Genomic DNA, 25,432 nt, shown 5'->3' on the forward strand with positions numbered 1-25,432 from the left:
ACAAGGGTTATTTTCATAGATCCAAACTTTGGCTGTGTTTTTTCTCCAGTTTGATGGGAAATTACGGGCTGGGGGCAGAACTGCTAAAGATTCTCTAAGGTAGGTGAGTATTTCTAACGTGAACGGAATCAGGTGTGATTTACAGTTTTTCTGTATGTATACATACGTTTTTGTACAATTTAACCATTTTAGGCTAAGAAATAGATGATGAAATTACCGTACAAAAACCTTAAGGTTCTGATCAGTTCTCACAAATATCCTCATAACAGGTGTCTTTTGTTTATCTATATGAAAGAACAGATGTTATTTTGGATGTTTGACATACAGGTGTTTCTCGGGTTGATGTGAATTATTATTGAATTAAGATGGAAGATTTGGGGACAGCTCAGCACCACAGTCGGTTTTATTTGATAACAGGCTTGGCATGCTTCTAGATTGTCAGATAAGCATAAACATAATCATTATGAGCCATTTGCAAACCTGTGCTATAGACAGACGACAAGGAAATGATCATGCAGCTATAAAAGAAAGCAGCTTATTTAGGAATGAGATGAAAGCACATGACCGTGTTCCAGAAGGAAAGACAAGTGCGGCTCACGCTGGGACCGAGATGGCAGGAGGAGGGTCTATTTATAGCATGTTTCAGACTCAGATCTGTGCTTGCTGGCAAGGCCTTGTCACATGACCATGCAGGCACACAAACAATCCAGTAGTTCTGCTGCCTGCAGTGCTGTGGGCACATGTAGCTATGAGTACGTGTTACCTATGATTATATGAAGACTGACCGCTGCACTGATATCACCGCTTGGGAGGCCGATTATATCTAAAGCAATAAATGCTGCTGTAACACCATATGACAAAGCTTGAAGAAAAACTGCCAGTATGTTTAGGAATCTCAGCAGGGGGAGACAGCGAGCAGTGCTTAAATCTGCTTTGTGTCGCTCATTATGGACCACTTTCAGAGAAGTATGTGGTGCTTGCTCTGTGGTTAGATGAATGGCCTTTTGGGTAAACAGAGTTATGACTTTGCTGTGTGGCTATGAGGGGGGTAGGGTGACTGATGGTGTGTGAATTGCAGTGTGTGTGTGAGGCTTTGGACACTTTAATGAGTCTACATGTGTGTGTAGAGTTCTGCTGGTCAGAGGTCACTGTAGTTTTAGAGGAGTTGGACGGGGGTGGGGGTTTTATAATCGTCACGCACATTGAAACATTCGGCCCAGATGTGTAACCTGCTTAATGCAGCTCTATTCTCCCAGGATGTCTCATGTATAGTGTGGGGTTTCCCATGTAAACCGTGATCACTCACAGGGTGGATTAGAGATCTTTGTGGTCTTGGAGGACACACTGTTCTACACATTTTAGCACTCAGCTGCAGTGGCAACCAAAAGTTTGGGCACTCCTGGTCGGATTTTGGTTAATATGAATAGTTCAGTGTAAATTGAAGATCTCCAAAAGGCAAGACGCTATTACTTCATATATTATTATGAAGCAAGTCTAGTCTGTTGCTTTTGCTTTGTATAGCCTGTAAGTAAAAAAAGGAAAGAAGCATCATGCACAAAATTGACCACAATAAGAGATGTGGACTCTCATATATACATTAACCAAGGTAACATTTACCGTAGTCATTTATTATCTCTTTAAATTATGGCTTGTTAATTGTCATTGTTGTTAGTCATTGAAAAACCAGATGATTAATAGATTTATAAATACTCAGATAAATATACTCAAACCCTCGTCAAACTGCAAAAGACACTTCAGGAAGTGTTACCAGACAGCTGTGTGATCTACTTTACAGCGTTCCACGTACAAGCATGACCTTCATGGGGCAGTCATCAAAACAAAACCTTTTTCTGCATTCTCACCACATAATTCAAAGTCACAAATGTACATCTAAACAAGCCTGATGCACTACAGAAACAAGTCCTGTAGATAGATCAAATTGAATAAAACAGTTCTTACTAAGTACAGGCCATGCATGGTGCCCAAACCTTTATTTTAAGTAAAGTTTAATTTTTATTGTTTAAAACTATAAAAATGTTGTAATAAGTAGATGTACTTGTTTAAAATATTAAAGTAATGAGTCATCTTTAATGAAATTCCTTTTGGAAATCAGGTCATCTTTTACTCATTTAACTATGAGTAAAAGATGACCTGATTTTCAAAAGGCAAATCAGGTCACCCCCCCCATAAATAAGATAAGAAAAGCTATCTAAAAATGGTTGCTACAGTAGGAACAATAGTAATAAACACATAAAAGCTCCCATTCTCCAAAAAATTTATAACAGATTTTTGGTGGTCAGTCTGTTGGTCGTGTCAAACTTTTTTGTAAGACCCAATTGTGCATGGCCAGGTGTATTCGGTCCATGTTTAAGGTAGGTGGGCCACCTTTAAGCCCAATTTAAATGTTTTAAAGTATGTGATGTATGTATTAGGTTTTGGAAATGGACATCAAATCCCCTTATATTCATACCATATAAAATTATAATATTATATTTAATTTCTAGAATACATTTCTAAGCAGCATGGTGGTGTAGCGGTTACAGCAATATCTCCTTGCACCTCCAGGGTCCGGGTTTGGTTTCGTCCAGGTTCGATTCCTGTCTCTGTGTGCATGGAGTTTACAAGTTCTTCCGCTTTTTTAGCAGATTAGGCTAATTGGCGTTCCCAAATTGCCTATAGTGTGTAGGTATGTGTGTGTATCCTGCGATGGATTGGCACCCTGTCCAGGGTGTACCCCACTGGTGCTTTAAGTCTCCTAGGATATGTTCTGATCAATTATGTGACTAATTATTTACAAGTACTTTGCAAGATAACAAACTGAAATTTTTGTTAATACTTTGGTACAGCACTTGTGTACTTTGTTCTAGGAGAAGGTGCTTGCATCATGGGCCTCTAATCTCAACACATGACACACTCACAGATGCGTGCACACATTTTTCCTTTTGTTTGCACAAAGCTTAAAACACCTTCAGAAACATGATAAGAGAGCAGAGTCTGGCACCGGCTGCTGGTTTCTTTTCCATGCTCATCATTCCTCTTGTTGGTCCTTCAGTCTGGCAGAGCTGGTGGTGTGCGACAGTGGTGAGATTTGAGCCTGCTCGCACTGCACCATGGGAAATGAGAACAGTTCTGCAGCTTCGCCGGTAAGAACAGAGATGCTATCAGGACCTGCTTTCTCATGCTGCATAGTGTAGTAGGTTAATGGCAGTGTGTTCGGTTTTAAATTGCTGCTGGCGCACTAATAGCCATGCTCATTGTTTGAGCTATAAAGACATTTGTGGCATTTGGTAGTGGCTGTTTACATTCCCACACTAATATGCATTTTTGTCCTAGTCATGCCGCCCTTGAGATAACAGAGCGAGCTGGGAACAGAGTGATCTATGGTGCTATGCTGTAAGAAATAGCCCAATATTTGTCAGATATGGTAAAGCTTTTTTTCACATTAACTATTTTTGGGTTATTGGTAATGGACATATATAGTTCTTTGCAGCTCTAATCTCAACTTTAATATGCATCACAGAGAGCTTGCATTAATAACTTTGTCACGTGTCATGCATCTCTGACATTTAGTTCTAACAAAGTTCGATATTAAGCAAAATGTATGTATGGTTCTTAAGTTAACGAATAAAAAAAGGAAAACAACTTTCTAGAATTATTATTCTGAGGCATATTTTTAATATGATGTGCATGGGCGAATTTGCAAAAAAACATTTTTTCTTAATTGTAATTAATGTTGTTAGTTTTTAATTAATTAAAGGTGATTCTGGTACCTTTCAGCACCAACAACCCCAAAAGCGTAAACTGACTGAAAGCATGCAACCTTTTCCCCCCTAAACCTATCTTTCACACCTGCTTGTTTACACCACAGGAGGGCGCAACAGACAATGTGGTGCTCTATCCTCCTCAGGAAACAGCATCTGACTCCACACATGAGGTACTAGTTGGCTGCTCTTGGGTGCATGGCCTGAGAACTGGGTTTTTTGAAGTGTGTGTGTGTGTGTGTGTGTGCGCGCATGTTCATAGTGTTGATGTGTTTTAGACAGACTGGAGTTGATGACAGTAAGCGTGACTCTTTAACTGATCAAATAGCAACAATTACCACAACACGACTTGGCTGTGTGAGACATTTGTGAGCTTTTTTTAGAGTCAGTGACGAGGGACGCCATAAAGAGGGCAGTGGGATTATTAGGAACCGTAGTAATTACTGCTCTGGGAGTTTTATATCTCAGATCTTGGGAAAGATGGTCTAATTTGGTGTGTATGTGTGTGAGACAGAGAAACCTGATTCCCACTAAGGAAACACTATAAATGAGACCTTTGGCCCATTTCCCAGCATTCACCTGCAGCAGTGGTGTCACTGCAGTCCACTCTGCAGGAAGAGACAGAAAAGGGCAGAAATAGCAGGAGGGAGAGAGAGAGAGAGAAAGAGAGGTAGAGGGAGGGGCATAACAAAGATAGGGGGAGGGATAAGAAGAGGGAAGAGTGCTATGTTGAAAGAGTGTGAAGGAGGGGGAGGGCTTTTCCTCAAGTTGCCTGTGTTTGCTACTGCGAGTCTAGGAGTCCCTTTACAGGAGCCGGCACCTTTACTTCAACCTGTTTAGTGTTGTGTGTTTTTGTTATTACATATACACACACACGCTCACATATTTACACAAACTGTACACACTGTAGGTATAGTGTGTGTACAAACTTGTCCTCAGAAGGGCAGTAGGAAGGGAAGAAGAATCTGCATGAGGAGTGTTGGGAGGACACACGTGCTGCAGTCCCGGGTGGACTGAGTCACAACACAGGGCCCTGTCGCATACCTTTCGTTGACCTGATCAAGACTCCACTTGTGTGTGTGTGTGTGTGTGTGTGTTCTCGTCTAAGCCCAGGTGAGTGTGTATATAAGCCAAGGTGAGTGTATTTATCAGTTTGAATATGTGAATAGAAGTATACTGTGGATTTTCATCATTTGAACAAATTTGGAAAAAGGGATCATCAGGTTTTCCAACTGTGACAATATATAACACTGAGAAACAACTTGCATGTATGGAGGTGTTTGGGGTTAGAGTTAGTACTGTTGCCGTAGTAACCAGAGGCTTGTTGTTGACAAGGAGCTACTTAAATGGAGGATAATGGGCTTATAGACTATACATGCTTTGGGAGGCTGCATGGGGTCTTTTTTTTCAGATTTGCAAGAACTTGAGGGTTCCTTCCCAAATTTCAGCTTTAATTCTATTTGCTGTATCAGAGCAGTGCCCGATGCCTAATGTGTTCCTAATTCAAATTCCTAGTTCTAACATGCATTCTTATTACTTATTATTTGAGTGATATGTATTATGTTGTGGCGACCCGCTGGTGTCGCATGTCCAGGGTTGGGGTTCGATTCCTACCTGGGGTTGTTGTGTATGGAGTTAGCATGTTCTCCCCGTGCTTGGTGGGTTTCCTCTGGGTACTCGGGTTTCCTCCTAAAGTCCAAAGACATGTTGAGTAGATTAACTGGCATTCCCATATTGCCTGTAGTGTGTGTGTGTGTGTGTGTGTGTGTGTGTGTGTGTGTGCCCTGTGATGGATTGGCAACCTGTCCAGGGTGTACCCCACTTTGTGCCACAAGTCTCCTGGGATAGTCTCCAGGCCCCTGTGACCCTATATAAGCAGTCTTGAGAGAATGAAGTAGAATTATGTTGTTGTGTGCTGACAAAAAGCTGTAAACTCTCAGACAGTTCATACAGGAAACAGGAAGCTGCTATAGTACCCTAAGAAACTCTGTCTCTCTCTGACTCTCTTATGTAATGCTTTAACTGTTTACATGTGTATGTGTGTTGACATTCAGCCTAAAGCATATTATTTAGTACCAACTATATAATAATAGGAATGGTATGTACAGTAGTTATGACATAAATGTAGCCTTGGATCTGGGATGTTAAGATGGTCAAGATCATGACTATACATTTGCATTTACCTAGATTTATGTGATGAAGTTTATTCTTTCAGGATGGCTAGATAAACTAATAAATACTTATATAAAAGCAGTAGTATACTGTATACACCGCTCTGATGATTGAACTCCAGCAGTGATTGGGATGGTCTGAGTGCTGTTATAAAATGTAAAGTTTTGATGTTTTGTCAAGCTGTTTTAGTAATTGAAGAATAAAGAACTTACCATGAAAGAGCGGTTGCTGGAGTAACACAAGTCATGCTGCCATTAACCAGGTGTGTAAAAGGAGCCTAGCTGTGTGAGGAATGAGCCTATGAAAGTACAGGAGACACAAGGCACTGGCATTGCGATGTACACAAAGAGAAAGATTGGAAGTCTTGTGGTGCAGGAAATATTTTTACATCTTGAACGGTTCGTTCTGGTCGAGTTACGGTTCGAGCTGACTAATATCTTCCTTTCGGATGTGAGTCTGGGTCAAACAAGTGGATTGTTTTTTCACACCACTTTCTGGATGTCAAGGGTCTGCTATAAAAATGTAGCTTATTACAGTGACTTATCCATACATACTGTAGGAATTTATATAAAACTTTCATATTGGAGTGACAGGGATTAGTGAAGTGGGCATACTTTGGATTTGAGTAAATGCTGACTTAAATTCAAACCTTGTGGCTTCTCTGGCTGACCTTTTCTCATTTCAAGCGTATTTTTGAACAGATATGTAACTTGAGATTTTCGCATCCTAGGAGATTTTAGTCAGCTGATTTTTAGAAGTTGTGTTATACAGGTGTCATGTACAGTTACTTAAAAGTAGTATGTTATGCAAGTATATATATATAGTATATAAAAATCTGAATTTTCTAAATCCATAAATATTACAAAGGCATCACGACCTACAATAACTATATTATATTTTGTGGTTGCACATTCATAGCATGCATTCTGCTCTGTGGCCAAACTTAACAAATGACAAAAACACAAATCAAATAAATGCATTTTTAGTGTATGCAAAAAGCCTTTAATTTATAGAGATTCCAACTGAAAATCACCAGTAATCAATGTGAATCTACTGGAGTAATGTAACTGCTATAGCCTCTCCAACATATTAGTAGTCACAACCATAATACACCATCAATACTGCTTTCTGCTTTCTCAGTCTGTTAGTTAATAATAAGATTTATTATCTTATCTGTCCATGTGCATGTCCATAGTTATTGTAATTGCACAGAGTCCTGGTCCTGTGCTTTGCCCACTGCAGTAGATTGCAGATTAGAAACTGTACTTATGGTCAGATTTACTCTGTCATTCACTAAATATTTCAGAGGCCTCTGCAGTAGAATGCCGACATATGATTAAATGTTTGTAGATGGTTCCATGGTTTCTGGCGAAGCTGCACAGTTAGAGGAGGTTGTTTTATAGCTTGGGGAAAGAACAGAAAGGAAAGTAGTCGAACCGGCTCAGCCAGTTTGCCTAATCATCTCAATCCCCTTTTCAGTGGAAAAATAAAAACCTGAACTAGACAGTCTGGAGCAAATAAAGCATGTGTTCTTTCTTACCCAGGAATTGGTATGATTTGTCTATGACTTTGGTACTAATGTTTAACAGAAGTAACCTGACGTTTCTTTTTTCTTGCTGCTGTGAGTGCACTGATTCGGATTTGAGATTTATGCGACACCATGCTGCGAGCATGTATTTTAGATTCGTCTCTTCCTCTATGATGGAATGATGCCAAAAGATCAGGGTGTGTGTGTGTGTTTGTAAACCATTTAGGTCAGCATTTAGTTGACACAGGGTGTGTTTGTCTATTAGGCTTAAATGCCATAGCTTCTGTCTGTAAAGATCCTGACGTGCTCTTGTTTGATTTACACAATTAACCAGTTTGTGAGTGGTGAGTAAACATCTAAACCATTACAGGATCTTTTGTGTGACTAGCTCAATAAGCGAAGGCATACTTCACAAAACAAATTCTTATCGAGATAATTGAACAATTGAATGGTCTGTCATTGATTTGAAACTCCTCTTGTTTTTTTCCCTTGTGTTGATCAGGCTGAAGTTCCCAGTCCAGAGGCTGAGAAAGCCACCGGGGTTGAGAATGGTGTAGTCCAGGCTCCAATCCGCAGTCTCAGTCCTGTGCCAGAGACAGACACACATACTTACGAGGACGGAAGCGGGAAAGAAGAGGAACTTGAGTTTCCCCATGACCTGCTGCCCAGCACCGATCTGAGCACTGAGCTCAACATTACATGGGGAGCGTCACTCAGGTAGGTCTCTAGCTTTCTTGCACTCGCTCGGTTATTCTGTTTCAAACATAGTCACGCATCCGTGATGAATAGTATGTATCAGACAAGGGCTTCCTGATGACTTGGAATTCGAGAAAATGCTTCACATCACAAACTTAACAAAAGACAGGTTTCAGCATGCCACCGGTTTGGACATATCGCATGCAAATCGGCATCCCATCTTTGGTTTGCATGCGTAACTCACATGAACAAAAACATTTCATGCAATGATCACCCTGGGTTAGTGTTTCTCCAAAAAAACAAAACAAAAAAAACCTGTATACGTGCCCTTTTTTCTTTCATACACAGCACATAGTGCATGTCTATTTGCAATCTTTATTTGGTCTCAGCAACCAAACAAAATTTTTTTGTATTTACTAATGATAATCCATGAGGAAATAATTCTAATGTTTTCTGAGCGCAATCGTTTCTATCTTTAGTCTGAATCACACAATGAACAGAAAAAGGGAAGCAACAGTGTTCGAGACGTTACATTAAAAACATTATTTAAGTAGGTTGAAATCATTCAGTATAAATTATTAACCTTTATCTTACCCATAAGGCTAGATTTATTTGCACCACATGTTACGTTACCACACTCATTCTTAAAATAAATAATATATATATATATATATATATATATATATATATATATATAAACAAATCAGCTAAAGATACTATGTTAAATATATTTACAGCATTTCTGCTAGGAAGTGTAAGTTTTTTTTTATTTAATTTTTATTTTTTTTATTTTTTTTGGCACCTTGCCAAAAACTCTAAAGTGCTCCTACACTATATATTTAGTAGTTGGCTCATAAAAAAGCAGTTCTGGTATGCTGTATTTCTGTGAGTTTGATTGTACCAGTGCCTCAGACATTTAGACCAAGCCTGTGTCTTTGTACACTGTGTCCTTTTCCTACTGATAAAGACATTCACAGCTCATTTCTCATAATGACCTTGCCTAGATTTAAACAGTAGCTCTTAAGTTAGACCGTAATAGGAGTGATAGTAGTAATTGGGTGTGAGACTGTTTGTTGTTTTGGCTCTGTACTCCAGCATATCAGATTTCATTTCATTAAGCAGCATTTATTTATCAAACCGTATTACACAGAGCACTGGCAGTTGGATGTACTTTCCATCCATTTTAGGTCTCACTCAGAAAGTTGGCTCTTAGCTGCCTGGTTGTTTATTGGTCAGCTGTGTTTTTCAGCTTGTACAAAAGATCTAAGAAAAGATCTGGAGTTGATGATAGATGTGGTCTCTGGAGCCAAAAATGGTAATACCACTAAAACACGCCATTATTAAAAAAAAAAAAAACCTAGGGAAAACAAACAACAAAAACAAATCCCTGTCTTATAGCCAGTTATTACATAATACATCCATATTAATATAATTGTTGTAACTTACTGATGTGATTACGACTAGCGAAGAAAAATGATCCTAAGATTTGTTTAGGAATATGATTAAGAATAAACAGATATACGATCCGTTAAGTTAATAAATCAGTACAGTCTCATATGACCTTGTAATGTTTACCAAAATGTGTCATATTAAGTCAGGTAACCTAAAACAAGAAGCAGAGCTTAGTTGGGTGCTATGGCCCGTATCATGCAGTAGGTGAAATGTATCAAATACTCAATTTGAGTAAAAATCTGTTAAAACATACCGTAGCTTCCTGACCCTTTAACAGAAAGTTTTATTCAGTTTAAATGTTATTTGTAAGCCACTTTAATGAAGACTACAGAGGCTGCTTATTTCAGGTGTGATAGAAAAACGCATTTGTTCACTATAAAACCGCACTGCAAGTAAAGTTGTCTTTAGGGGTAGCAGAGAAATATTGTGTTAAAATGAGGCTGAGTGTTCCTTCTTTCTTATTACATCATAGAATCCTCATTTAAATAAGGATCCTATGTGTCTAAAAATAGAAATTCGATAGATTTTCTGGCGCGCTCCTTATAAACAAATTTGCTCCTCGAAAACAAATTCGCACTGACCATATCTTAGCAGCTGCACCTGAAAAAAGTAAACTTTAAAATGGAGCTTTTTGAATCAAGAATCTGAAAGTATGTGTAACTCAAATCACTCAAAATGCAACTTAATATCTGATTAGATTAGATTTGATGGGTCATATATAAGCAAACCACTCAAACTGATGTCCGTAAAAAACAAAAAAAGTCTTACTTTACCTTAAATAAAATAATTAAGGAAAATCCTTATTTATCTTAAATAAATAACTACTTCATCTTTATGTAAATTATGAAGGAAAGAAGTGGCTTAGTCATTTTTGTTTGTTGTTAAAATCTGTAAATTGTACATTAACAAATTGTATCAATATATAAATATAAATTACTGTGGGGTATGATCTGAAAAGTATTAAACTTGACACTTTTTCGTATGCTTATTTAATATCCAGTGTATTAATGTTTCCTTAAATGTGGGCATGTGAATGCAGTATGCCTTTAAAAAGCACAAGCGTTTCTACAGTATGTTTAATGTAAATACCCGCATGTCAAGGGTGACTTTCTGCACTTAATGTTTAAGCTGAAGGTAGAGCCAAGATTGTCTTGCCTGCTGTCTATCTGTTGAATTATTTACAGACTGCGCAACAGATTAAAAATATTGTTTTATACGTTTGTGCAGCTGACACATTTTTTTTTACCATGTATGCTCAGTTCAAATGAAAACCGAAGCTTTAGACCTGAGTGGACAATTCCTTTGTCTTTGAAGGGCGGATTAATGCTGCAGGTGTTGAATAAGTCTCCAAAGTTCTGTGACTCATCGTTGTGGAAAAATTGTCAGCAGCTTCCACTGGCAGGCCTGTGCATGAACGCGCATGCAGCTGTAGTTGTAGTTCAGGTATTATGGAAATGGTAACGATTTCACTTCCTAACAATTTGCAGAGTAATGTCATTAAAACGCACTTCACATCTGGAAGTTTATTATTCTTAATTTTATGCAATTTTCTCCCAATTTGGTCATTTGTGAATGTGTAAACACTAGCGAGTTTTCCTCTTATCACATGTCAAGCAAAAGCTTTCTCTGAGAAATGAACCCATGAAGCCAGCCACTGCATCTTTTTCAAGTGCTGCGTATGCTATGACACAAGACAGATGAAAACGCTCAGAGGAAAGCATTAACTCAATGTTTAGTTAATGTCACACTGATTGACGGGAGAGTAATGTCATCCCTTAAACAGCCATGTTTTTAGCCTCGTGGACACATAGTTGTGGCCTTATCAGACTTTTGATCTTGTGAGGATATGGCAAATGGTTTTCTTTTCTGTTCCATTCGTTTATAATATTCCACATAGGACAGTGAAAGGTATAAGGAGAAAGAAATGAGCAGAAAAGCATATGCGTGTGGGTGTGCTTCTGTATGCATGAGTTCACGGCTGTATGTGATCGTTTTAGTGGAAAACTCACACAGCCATTAAAGACAAGGGCAAAATCCCATTTGAAGTATTCACACTCATAGTGCCTCCCTCTCATGAAACCACAACTACACCCCTGCAGCAGACAAGGTATTAATTATTAACGCAGGAACAGGGAAGATTTTCATGAACCACAGAGCACTAAGAAGTGTGCTAATCAATAAATGATGACTATGCTTATTACATCAGCTATTCAGGGGCATGTTTTGAAGGGGAAAAAAACATAATTCTTGCTCAAGCATATCCCTCTCTGTGTGTTCATGTGACTAAATTGTATGAATAACTAGCAGTAATCCGGATGAGCAAGGAGATCCTCTGCTGGGAGCAGCGCAGCATTACACAGAGGCCGGTCCATCAGTGGTGGCCGTTGTAACGAGGTAACAGCTGGAAAAATGCAGAGAGAAACCTGTGTAGCATTCAGATATAGCAGTGTGCATGTATGCATGTTTACCTTTACCAGAAATCTAAATAATAATGTGCACATATCCTGTGGAAATACATGGATTGAAAATGTACACCGCACTACAGCTCTATATTTTAAACAAAACTTGACTAACGCATGGCTCCAAGCTGTAGACTACAGAGCACGTCACACACATTATTGTTATGTTTCCTATGTAATATGCATAGCACATGTAATAGTTAACAACAAAAAATTATTGTGAATTCTAGATTTAAGTCCTCCTTACTGGCCTATTTATTAGACACATATAACGCATGGGGAAAAAAAACAGAATGTTGTCTTTTTCATGCACCGTGGGTTATTCTATCTAGCTCATTCACAACAAATAGTGATTCATATGTTCTTTCTTTAAATAGCAACTGGACGACTGTACAGTGCATGATATAGGATTAATAAGCAAATTTGTTTATATTGTATATATAATACTGGAATATGCTGTACAGCATAACTTGTTTAAAGGGAAGCTTTTATGAACAGCCATGCTGACTTCATGTCACTCATTGAACTTGGAGTGAATTTTAAGGAGTGATTTTTTTGTTTGCGATTGGAAATGACAAATTATGGCCAAACACAGTTATATGTATACATTATATAATCAAACACAGTTCAAGTCACCTTCTAACTCTGCATTCAGAAATGTCTGATGTGCTACCACGTATGCCACATACACTGCCGTGCTACTACCATGCCGTTATAAATGCTATGCTGAGCTTGTGTTACAACCCAAATAATATTTAGTCAGCATTGGTCCTACGATTGTTGTTTGAGTGGGCTGACATATTGTGCATAGCAAAAGAGGGATTACAACCAGTAGCTGTATAACCATAGTGTGCTTATACCATGTTAGATGTGGTTGATAACATGGTCAGTGAGTGTAAAGGAAAATAGATCAGTGTCTCCAACGAGACTACAGAAAGTATTTAATTGTGCCTCCATGTTGTTCCTGATTTCATATCCACATATGGTAGCTACCGAAAATCTCCCTATATCGGTAGATTATGATAGATAGATAGATAGATAGATAGATTGATAGACAAATTGCTTTATTAATTCTAAATCGTAATTGTATATTCTCTACGTTTTATATTATCTCTCTCTTCTACATTATTTAAAATATGGAAGAGGTGCAGTGTAGATATTCCTGTTGATTCCTATAGATATGATTTCCATCATGTTTCATATTATAGTTGATAAGTCATTTCTTGATCAAGTAGAGCCTATATGGGTAACATGTATACTCTCTCTTTCTTTCTCTGTGTTTGTGCAGACTAAGCCAGTTTCATAATGGTGGGATTATTAGGTTATTATATAAAACTATTTAGTTTGCTGATGCTGATTTATATAATATTAAATCATTTGACAAAGGCAAGACAGTAGGAACATTTATCATAAATCCCAGCATTATGGGTAGTGTAGCTCTGTAAGGATAACAAAGAGTAATTAGTTGCAATGAAACTGGCAGGTGTGTGCCAAGTCATCCACAGGCATGCATGCGCACACGCACACACACACACACACACACTGGTATGCAAGCATGGGCTTGCCATTCACACCCTTTTTCTCCTCTCACATCTGGCAGTATGTGTTATGTGTAAGATCTTTCTGACTTTAGGTTCAATAAGGCAGCTTTTTTTCAACCCAGTTTCTATGATAGACAACAGTTCACAGTGTTATTACCTTACAAATTACATTGTAAAGGAGTGCCAGAAGGCATCCTCTTGCTTATTGTGAAAATTGTGTTTTTATTTGATGTTGGGATTGATTGATTGCTGTATATACTGGGTTTCAGTTGGTAGAGAAGAATGTGCTAAGTTATATTAGCTTCAATATGTGAATGTCTCTTTAACAAAAAGGCTCAGAGGAAGAATTCCTGAGGCTGAAAGGACAGAGGCAGGGTGAGGGCAATGTATCTGAACAAGCTGGTGCTATTGTATTGGCCAGTGACTCAGCAGCTGTGATTCAGCACCAGAAGCAGGAGCATGAGGGTGGTTGTAATGTACAGCTCTCTCTCTCTCTTATGCTTGTTTCATGAGCATCTGTATGGCTGCGCTTGTGTTGGCAAATGAAAGGACTTGGACAGAAATTAATTGCTTTTGTGGCCAAATAGTTTCTGCTTGCTGCCACTTGGAGTGCTGAAAACAGCTTGTTGTGCTGTGGTTGTGCATGGGTTGTTTTTGCATTGTGGAATGGCGTGCACTAGTTTACGGATTTCTGCCGGCGTATTTGTTTAAAAATCTCAACCATTTATCTAGATTGTTCTCTATTACTGAATCCCATATAGCCAAGATGGAGAGGCGGTTTCCACAGAGAGCTTATCAGTTCCGCAGCTCCGTTCAGCTGGACCAATTCAGCGAAATGCACCATCACAGCAGTCCTCAGCAATGTTGTTGGACCTTGAGCTTCAAGAAGCCTTTCAAGAATGTGAGAAACAAATAGCCTCTTTTGGCATGTCCTCACACTCAATCACTCCAGGCAGCACAGATCAGATTGACTGCTGTCTGTCAGAGGATGCATCCGCAACTGTTAATGAGGAACTCAAGAGTGCAAATATCGAGGAGGATCCTATGTCACTGCCAATTTCACTCACAGAATCTCAAACAGGATGCGACCTCGGTTGTCATGGAAATCCTGGAGCGCAAACTACTGATTTAGCATCTTGTACAGAGGAGGCTGTGTTTAGCTTCAGAGACTATATATTAGGGAAAACACTGCCAGAGCAGGCAAGGGCCGAAGACGCCAAAAAACACAGTGAGAAATTGCACAGTGAGCAAAAGGAAGATTTGCAGAAAGAGCCTGAAAGGGAAACAAACACTGACATAACAAAGAATGCAGAGAGAAATAAACATTTAAAAAACAATGAAGCACCAACAGAGGCATTTACAGAAACTGAAGTCAATAAAATCTATACAATACAGGAAGTACCGGACAGTGTCAGCTCAGAAGTTCACAAAGACTTGCCACATGAGGAGGATAAAACTACAACAGGTCCTGTTGAAAAGCCTGAAATAGACACACAAATTATTACCACTACAGGCATGTATAATAAATCAACAGAAGATGACATTAATTCTTGTTCTAGGGCTGAGAACTTCGATTGGGATGGGATACAACTAAACACACAGACATTGCTGGGGTCAGAGACACAAGCACAAATTATTACTCAAACAAAGACTCAGTCAGAAACAAAGACAAAAGCAGATAATCAAATAGAGTTGTTAGACACCCTTGGACAGCTGGGCCAACTCTGCTCCATACCTCCAGGGTGTTTATCTCATCAGGCTCATCTTACCCCACCTGAGGCTACAGCAACCCCCACACTGGACCATCTGCAGGGAAGTGACCAACAGGGTAACCGTATTGAGCCAGATGGACCCTCTAAGTCAATATCAGAACATGAAACCCTAAACCTCAACTCGACGTTGGCAGGCGAACATGAGAAATGTTTACATAAGGGATCTACTGATAGCACTGTGCTTAATTTTAGAGATGGAGAAGCCAATGAACATGAGCATGAAAAGAGATGCAGTTCAGAGGCATGTCCAGTGAAGAAGGAGGAGGAGGTGGAGGAGGAGAATGTGTTTTTTATTGGCGGTGAAGCTGGCACACACACACGAGTGCGGGGGAAAACGCGCTCTCTGAGCAGAACTAGTACTAAAGGGATAAAGACGGAGGAGGAGGAGGAGAGTGCCCTTGAGGAGGCTTCAGCATCAGCCGCTGATTTTACACCACCACTAACGACATCCACGCTACCAGAAATGATAGAATGTGCGGGAGTGAGAGAGAAGAGAAGTGAAGATTCAGAAACAGTGAAAATGACAGAGAAAGGATATTTAAATGGAACTACAGAATTAGAGAAATCACAGGAATCTCTGTGTTCTGATGGAAAACTGAGTGAAATGATGGCAGCAGAAGTGCACTTATGTTTGCTAAGCTTGCCAGAGATTAATAACTCACCTGCGAAGGAAGCTAAGGAGGTAGAAGCAGCATCTGAGGTGAGATGGAGCAGAAAAATGCTACAAAACTCTGATGAGGATGAAGAGCTGGGAGGAGGTCTGCTAGTTGATTGCTCTCTGGGGAGGGAGACTCTGTCTGCAGCTGGCGCAAAAGAAACAGGCACATCCAGTGTCGGGGACATGAATGTGGTCACTGCTACACCAGAGTTTACCGACAAACCTGATTGTACGAGAAAGGGCTCTGAGTCACTGGAGAAGAGAAGAGAGGGAGGAACAGAGGAGGGGAGAGAAAAAGAAAGGGGTGGAGCAGAGACTTTATTTGGAGAGCAGGCACTGCCCTTGACAGTGACAAAATCTTTTTCTCTCCATGACAACGGAGTGACACTGGTGGAACCGCAGCAAAGGGATGAACTCGTCACTTTGGCCACAACAGACGTAGCTGACACAGCTTTACCTTTGTTGACCGGCAGCAAAACAATTGCCGGCAGCTTGATCAACCCCTCCTCTCCTGTCTTTCTTTTAAACTCCACTGAAACAGAGAACAAGGACGCATTAGAGAAAGAAGCTCATCTGAAAGAGGGTTTTGATGCATTTGGTGAAAACCAGCCAAACAGCGATATTTCACTTCTACCTGCGGCTTCAGCAGATGGTAGAGATCTTGCTGCACCGACCAGCTATCAACAGGTACAGAATACTTCATGGATTCAAACTGAAATTAGCAGCACCCAACAAAACAAGGCGTGGACAGAAAACGACATATGCAATAAAACTGAAGATCAGCACCCATCATCTACATCTCAGCTGGAAATGAAGAGCAGCACTCGAAGTTTTGACAATATCGATGGGGCAACTGGGGGCTTTCAAGATGACAGGCCACGTCAGGTGACTGGTTTTTCCTCTTTGCCACCACTAACAGTTCATGAGAATCTGTGGCACCCAGTACATGAGACAAGCTTTAGCTTTCAGGGGTTATTTAGCAACAGGGAAGCAGACCCACCCCAAAAAGCTGATAATACCAAGTGTGAAAGTACCTGTGAAGCTGAGGGGACGGAGGAAAACATGACTGTAAAAGAAAAGCCTGAAAAGCATATTGTTGGCAAAATAGGAAATGATTCAAAAGATTCAACAACTTCTAATAATATCACAATGAGGTCAGAAGAAGCAATGAAGAGTGTGAGTACTAATGAGACGGAGACCTCTGAGAACAATGCGGTGAACCAAAATCCTGATCCGCTTTTAAAAAGCAAAGAAGAGGATCAAGGAAAGGATAAACTTGTAATGATGACCGAGAGCACCCTTGAGCAAAAACCCACATTAAAGGATACTAATGAAAAAGCAGGTGAACTGCAAAATACTGTTCTGGAAGATGGTGGAAGTGACAAGATGAAACTCGTCAATCTTTCTGACCCTATTGTGTCTGATGTAGAGAAAAAATCTGAGATTGTGCTCACCACCGAAGAAGTGGATAGAAGACAAGCTACGTCAGTGGAATATGATGCGAAGGAATCTTTTGAAGATGATTTGCATAGCATTTTGAGTGACAGTGTTCAGCAGGAGTCCAAGTTAAAGTTGCAAACTTCAGAAAATGTTGCTCAGGAACACAGTATAAAATCTGAGGAAAAATCCGTCTCCTGTTCAGATGCAAACGATCTGCTGCCCAGTCACTCTCCTGACAGCCCAAGCATATCCAAGAAGGACTTCAAATCAAATACCGAACAACCCGGTGCAATTTTCAATGGATGTCCTCTAGCAAAATTTGAAGAGCACATAAGTAAGCTCCAATATCAGACAGACTCCAGGCATGACAATGGACCAGCTTCAGAAGATGCCACGGGTGTTGTAAGTACAAAAGATCCCACGTTTACTGCTATAAAAGTATCCAGCCCAGTGGAAGGGAGTGTACCCTCTGGCTGTGCTAATATTCAAATGGATACTAAAGTGCCTATTGTGCTCAGGCCTCCAGGCCCTATGATGAGTCACTGGGAGGTCATTAATGACTATAATGTTGCTCTCCCAGGAGAAGATACTAATTTGACTAAGCGCAACCTAGATGGTGATAAGACCTCCAAAGATGGAAAACCTGAAGTGGATATTAAGCTTGAGGCACTTGAGAAACTTTTAATAACTTGTCATAAAGAAGAACAATCTGCTGCTGAATGTTCCAAAACAGAGGATATTCTGTCAAGCCAGTCTTCTAACAGTACAGACATATCTACACAGGACCAGATATCAAATATTGCAGTCTTGGGGGAATATTCTCAATTAAAACCTGAAGAGAAGACAAGTGAGCTGCAATATCAAACAGATTTAGGTCATTGCAATCAAGCAGTCTCAGAAGTTGCGATGAGTGTTGAGTCTACAAAAGCCCTCACACCTCCTGAAATAGATGTATCCGTCATGGGGGAAGGGGAAGTTTTATCTTCCAACATTCAAAGTGATCCTAAAGTACCTCCTGGCCTGATGATGAGTCACTCGGAGGTCACTAATGAATATAATGTTTCTGCCTCAGAAGAGGAAACACAGTGCAACTATAATAAAATCAGTACTCTGAACAATGTAAGTGTGGGTGCAACAGATATGAGAAATGAGATTATAAAAAATGATCCAGTAGAAAAACTTGATGTGGCGTCTGACTCTGTGGCGACAAAGAAAAATAATAAAGATAACGGTTCTTTATTGATGAATGTGTTGGTCCAAGATATAATAACAGACGGTGATTCTTCCAAGCAAGATATCAAATTGGCTTCTAAAGAAGTGGATGGTACTACTTTGCCAAGAAATAGTGATGAAAATAAAAAGATCAATTCAAGCCAGTTTACTATCAGTTCAGACCCTTTTCAACAGAATTGGAATACAAATACTGTGATCTTGGAGCAAGGTGCCAAAACAAAACCTGAGGAGAACTTGATTAAGCTGCAATTTCAAACAGATATAGATCGTGACAGTGGAGCAGTCTTGGACGTTGGCATGAGTATTATGTCTACAAAAGACCTCCCATCTCTTGATATGGCTGCATGTGGTATAAGCGAAGGAGAAGTTTTATGCTCCAATATTCAAAATGATCTCATAGAAACACCTAAGGAGAAGAGAGAAAAAATGGGAAATGATAACAGCCCTTCCTGTATAAATGAGTTAATTCCAGCTGTAAAAACTGTCATGGCTTCTCCTGTGCAGGATACCAAGTTAGAAGGTGCTAATTTGGCACTTGGCAGCCTACAAAGTGATGAAAATGCAAATAAGGAGATTGATTTTATGGTACAAAAGGAAAAAGCTGAAGTGGTTCTAACAATGGAAGCAGGGAGACAAAGAAGTCCTCATTATGACAGGGATCAAATTATGCATACAAAACATATAACTGAAGTTAGTAGTATAGCACAGGGCACTGAGCAAAGAACACAATCTGTACCTCTCATTTCACAACACTGTGATGACAGCAAATTCTATGACAAATGTGATGTAATCTCTAAGCCAGATACGTCAGCAGCAGATAAAGTTTGCCTGTCATTTGGATATGCCAGCTCTGAATCAGAGGACAGAATGGATTCTCAGGCCTCACCATCTGCCTATGCAAAGTCGAATTCCTTGGTAGAGGCTGAAACACCTATGGCTAAGGAAAAGTGTAAGATTAAACCTTCCACTGTAATATCACAAGACTCAAGCCTCACACATGCTTCCTCTGAAATCAACCCTGTTCTAAATCAGGTGCTATTAGAGGATATAGACAGTTTTAATAAGGATGATACAGTTAGAATAAATAAAATGCTTCAAGAACATATTGAAGAAAAAAAACAGATGATTGAGTTGAAGCAAATTGAAGAACCCGCATGTGTAAATAATACTAGTCTATTTAAAGGACAAACCGAATCAGATAAACTTTCTGTTTCTGAAAATAAAATGAAGTCTGAGCAATCTATCAATAACATAGGTACATTGGAGGATAGACTGTCTGGAAGCTGTAAAGATGATATAAACACAAACAAGCAAACAGTAACTTTAGATGAACCACAAAAGATCAATCAACATATAGCGATACAAGCAGAAAAAGTACAAACCGATGCTAAGCAGAAATTGATAAAGATGGATCAGATGGAGACATCAGAAGAAAAAAAGAACAATGAAGAAGAAAAACACTTAGATGAAACAGTACCAGAAACAACTTTGAAGACTTGTCTTTCTGATTCGGCTGTAATCCCCACAGAGCTTGCGGAAGAAGTGCAGAGCTTTGGTACGGATTTGATTGAAACCACTTATCCATCCATGGATCAGGACCTGATGCAAGTGACATGCTGTGAGAGAGAGCAGACACAAGGCCAGATAGTATTTAGTAAATTGGATTTGGCACCTGGTTTAAATATTAAGTCCCAGCCTACAGAATTAAAACAACCACAAGAATGCATTAAAGCTGCAGAAACACGGGAAACTAAAGATTTAGAAAAGTATGATGATGTTTCGCTAAAAGAATTAAAAGTTAGCTGTCCTAGTTATGAAGAGAACAACGATGAGATTCGGGAAAGTAAAGCTGAATCTGAGCCCTCCTGTAATAGTTTGGGGAAGTTGGAAAATGTCACGTTGATGACGAATCATGACAATGTCATTACCGGGAAAGATGGGTGTCTTGATGATAATACAAATCAAAGTGAACCCAGTATCAAGCAAACAGACTTTGAAGATGTCTCTTCTATAGTTAAAGACATAAATGAAAATAATGCAGAAGGTAGAATCCTAGCAAATGAGATTAGGGTAAACAATCAGGAAAATAAGTTCCAGAGCATTTCTGCACAATCTCTTGAAAACACTGAGCTGAAAGAATTGTCACCACCTGTCACTCAAACATCACAAGAAAGTAAAAGCAAACCTCAAGTGGGTCATATAAGTGACTCACAGGTCAGTGTGGATACACCTGAACATGTGGAGGAAGTCATACCTGGACTTTGTGAAGCTGTGAAACTTACCAGTGATTTCTCTAAGCCATGTGAGAATTCTAGCACATCCCACCTCGAAAACAAAACAGAGGATCAGTGTCTCAGTGCCGTAACCTTTGGCAAGAACAAGTGTACTGAAGAGTGTGCTAGTGTCCAGGCTGAGGTGATACTACCATCTGTTTACAGATCTCCTGTTGAGAATGTGGAGAGTGAGCGTGTCGTTGATGCCACTAAAGACGTGGATAATAGAGATTCAGAAAATAAAGCTCAAATTCACAATCTCGAACTCCCTTGTACACCCCTCCAGTGTGATACTTTGGAGAAGGGCCACCATAATGAGGCATCCATGGATATCAATCATTCACAAAACAAAATAATATGGCGGGACACGTTTGAATCTGAAGCACAAAAGATTGAGTTGCATGGCCTTCCAACAAGTACAGGAACTGAAGAGGAGGCCAAAAATATGAAGACACAACCAGCTATTTCAGGAGAGGTCAAGCAGATGGAGCACAGGAAGGAAGAGCTAAGTGGATGCAAAGAGGAGGGAAAAGAGAATGAGACAGCAGAGGGCAGGAAACTCACAGAGAAGTCTGAAAGGCCTGATACTGGTGCTGTAGTGTGTAATCTTACAGACATAAAGGAAGGAAATGAGAGAAGATTGCCTGAACACAAAGAGGAGGACTCAGTTTCCTTCACAGTCAAAACAGCAAGTGGTGGGACTGATCTTCTGGAATCGAGTATAAGTGATGGATTACAGACTGAACCGGAAAAAGGGCTCTCATCAAGCTCCAAACTCACTGCTATTGCCACAGTGTCAAGCTCACAGGACCTTTCCCAGACATTAATTAGTGCTAATGCAGACGCTGGTCATGAAGCTGCCAGTTCATTTATTCAGACGATGCGTGAAAATTCTTCAGATGTATTGAAACCAGAGCATAGCTCAAAAGATGGTAAAGTGGACTTAACTTTATCAGACAAAAATTTTCAGAAGGAGAATGGTGATAGCGATAAATACAATGAACAAGTATCAGCAGATGAAGACAGGTCAGGTACTCTGAAGACTAGTGCATTATTGGAGGTGGATATTTCAGACAGTCCTGCAGCTGTTAGTCCTGTAATCGAACTGACCGAAAACACTCTCGGCACAGAAGAATCATGTGAAACCTCTGACTGGCTCAGGGCGCTGAAACAGGCAGCCTCTATATCTCAACCGCAACAGAAATATAAGCTCGAGACACCTTGTGGATCTGCGGATAACAGGTACTTGTAGCCTGCTTAGGAGAGAATTCATGTAGTGATTATTCATATAGTTTTCTATTCATTAAATAAAATGTTTAGCATATATACAGTACATTTCCAGTTTTTATTTTAGTTTCTTAAATATTTGTGGTAGTTGAAATTACTTTGAGTGAAGAAGAAGTTAGGAAGCATTTTAAAGGTTCCAATCTGACTGTATCTTTGCACTTTTGTGTATACGTACATCTGTAGACTGGTTTTTATCAGGGGTAGCTCAGTGCTTGACGCATTGGACTATGGTTCAGAAGATCCCGGGTTCAAACCCCACAACCACCAAGTTGCCACTGTTGGGCTCTTGAGCAAGGCCCTCAATGGCTCAGATGTATAATGAGATAAAAATGTAAGTCGTTCTGGATAAGGGCGTCTGCCAAATGCCTAGATGTAGATGTAGACGTTATCATGAAGTTATCTGAGCATTTCAGCGCTTCCTGTAGTGAAAAAATATATATATATTAAGGCAACTCATTAAAAGTTATTTGATCGTTATGTTTAAAAAATGTGAGTAAACACGGTTAAAAAGTCAGTCAAATGGCAGTCATTGTTCTTGGCTGTGTTTTATGACAAATATTACCCCACTTTCTAGCCAAGTCTTGAGGTCTGGCTTCAATTCACATAAGGTTAGGAAGTATAGACTTGGGATTTGTATAAGTTATTGTGGTGGTTTTTGAATGGTTGCACATCTACTATGATCCATTATCTCCTGAAGGTGATCTCAGCAATGACATCACCTCATGCCCTTTGTGGCAAGAAAGAGCCTATTCATACAGACACCCAACAGAACATCGCCCTCACAGAGACTATAAACAATTGCTAATGTGATCGTTGTATTGTAATGCACTCTTAATCAGTTCTTGACCTGTTTTTCTATGCTTGTTGTTTCTTCCTAGACCTTTTGAAAGTCTTGATAAACCTCAAGCTGAACCAGAGTCTCTTTCCCCCACTAAAGAGAGTGAGTCTGTTGTAAAGGAGCACCCAGAGGATCCACCAGACAGCAGGTATGAACTTTATTACCCTCTTTTATCACTTTTGCAAGTAGTTTTTTTTCTTTCTTCTTTTTTTAATCCTATAAGCTGTTGAATGTTTTTGTTAGAAAAAAGACCAGATTCAACATTTTATTTAGGTTTTTAGTATAGATTAATTACTCACTTATTAATGGTATGTTTGTGTCTTTCACTCTTCACCGACCTTACGAGAAAACCACATAGCCACACCATAGAGCACTTGCTGCCTGTCTGTCATACCCTTTGACCCAGAAGTTTACTAGGATAGACAGACTGGGGCCAATGAGTGACAGACATTATAACATCTTCAATCCTTTTCATTCGTAAATATACAAAAGGTTAGCCTTTTAGTTCATGCTGGTAATTACTGGGGCTGTGTTCTGGTGCATAAGTGGTTTTAGCGTACTGAAAAGTAGTTCTCTGATTCTGTCTGACTTTCTTGCATATGTGGTCCAAAAAGAATGTAGGCTACATGTGTGAATGTGTGTGTGTGTGTGCGCGTGTGTGTTTGAGTGCAAGAATGTGCAACCATGCATATATATATGTTTGCTATTTGCGCCAACACCCCTCACATGAGGTCATTCCTAGAGGCCTATCAGTGTAGAACAAAAGGGATGGAGCAGTAGCACACTCAAGACCAATGTGAATGAGTGTGTCAAAATGTGTGTGTGTGAGTAAGAGAGAGAGAGAGAGAGAGAGACTTGAGGTATTTTGAGTGCAGCGCCTAAAGGGAATACCCTTCATGCTGCAGTGTGTAGTCTGTACTTACTCAGGCTAGTGGACTCGGTGCGCTCCACAACTTGGTAAGTTCTGCACTTATTTCACCATTCCTAAACTTTACTCATATACCTTCTTTAATGTTGCTGAGGCTCATGGGTACATTAAGTGCTAATCATTTTCAGGCCACTACAGATGGAAAGTGGGAGGAACTCTGTGGTGTAAAGAAGCATCTTGCTTCTGTCTCTGTCACTGCTTCTCGCTCTCTCATTCCTGATTTCAACCAGATGACTATGCTCGGTATGATCGTCGCTGTGAAACATCTTTTGGGATTTCAATGTTACTGCCAGTGAAAAAAAGCTAAATAAATATGACACTAAGATTTCTGCATGATAAGGTCTCCGTCTGTTCAGCTCTTTCCACTCTGACTAACATAAACAAGTGCTAACAAGCCACAAGTGGATATACACATGCTCACCATAACAGTAACAGATGGTGTTCACCTGCATGTGAGCAGTATCATTACTTTTAAATCTCATTGACCTAAACACATATTATCTGTGACAATTGTGTGGTATGAATTTACTTTTCTAGCTGCTTGATTGTTTAAATAGTTGTTTATATTTTGGAAATAGTCATCAGAGTTTATCATGAAAGGGTTAGGCAAGATAAAAGCTTTGTGTATTCTTTAATGTTAATTTTATGTATTTGTATGGAAACCTCAGTCGTGGAAAAGGGGCTTTTTATGTTATGTTACCACAGATAACTGAACGCAAAAATATACTCTAATTGTATACAGTTTGTTAATATTTTGAAAATTTTAATACTTTACTAAAAGGTTTGCCTAAAAGTTCCAGTCACATTACTCAGAATTCTTAAGGGGCGCCAAAGGTTGGATGCGTAGGAAAGCTAAGTTTTCTTAATGTAAAGGAAAAATGCCCACACAAGAGTCATTCAGAAGAATCTTTTTAAGAATCAGAGGTATTGTGGTAATTCATGGTCACTCAGGGAAAAAAAAAACTGTCTGGAAAGCACAAACTAAAAATATGTAAGCTGTTTTATATGGCTACTCAACTATAATTCTATATATAACTATAGAACTCAACGATAATTGCCTGGAATTGCTTCTGGTGAAGCATAAAAATTGTGAAAACTGCTTTATACACTAGTTGCATTGTTATGTGCCAGCTCCTTTAGCTACTTTTATTTATTGCAGTCTGTTTGCTATTAGACACTGTCTGGGCCTCTAGACCTATTTTAGAAAATACAGCTGCTCCCAAGTGATTACATTGTGTGAGAATATATGTTAATACGTATTTGTGTGTAAGTGTCAGAGAGAGATAACGGTGCTGCCTGGCATCTTTTACAACTTCTTCTTTTGTTCTTGCCATTATCTTGCCATTATAGCTAACTTTCAGCGAAAGTGTACCTAACTTACAGCTTTATTGAGA

General features: G+C 39.5%; 1 protein-coding gene across 8 annotated transcripts in view; it reads left to right on the forward strand.

Annotated features, from left to right (window-relative positions):
• Positions 1 to 25,432, forward strand: part of tacc2 (transforming, acidic coiled-coil containing protein 2) — a 64,790-nt gene that overhangs the window by 3,518 nt on the left and 35,840 nt on the right. For 3 of the 8 annotated variants that reach the window (XM_053501563.1, XM_053501566.1, XM_053501567.1), the window contains exons 1-2: positions 19,293 to 22,227; positions 23,151 to 23,258. In XM_053501563.1, the coding sequence (XP_053357538.1) occupies positions 19,295 to 22,227; positions 23,151 to 23,258 (3,041 nt within the window). In that variant the 5' untranslated portion in view covers positions 19,293 to 19,294. Of the gene's footprint in view, positions 1 to 7,963; positions 8,179 to 19,291; positions 22,228 to 23,150; positions 23,259 to 25,432 lie in introns of those variants that run through there. The other 5 variants (XM_053501568.1, XM_053501569.1, XM_053501570.1 and 2 more) reach the window with 4 other exon arrangements.

The sequence above is a fragment of the Clarias gariepinus genome, chromosome 8, assembly GCF_024256425.1.
Source record: "Clarias gariepinus isolate MV-2021 ecotype Netherlands chromosome 8, CGAR_prim_01v2, whole genome shotgun sequence".
Lineage (NCBI taxonomy): Eukaryota > Metazoa > Chordata > Actinopteri > Siluriformes > Clariidae > Clarias > Clarias gariepinus.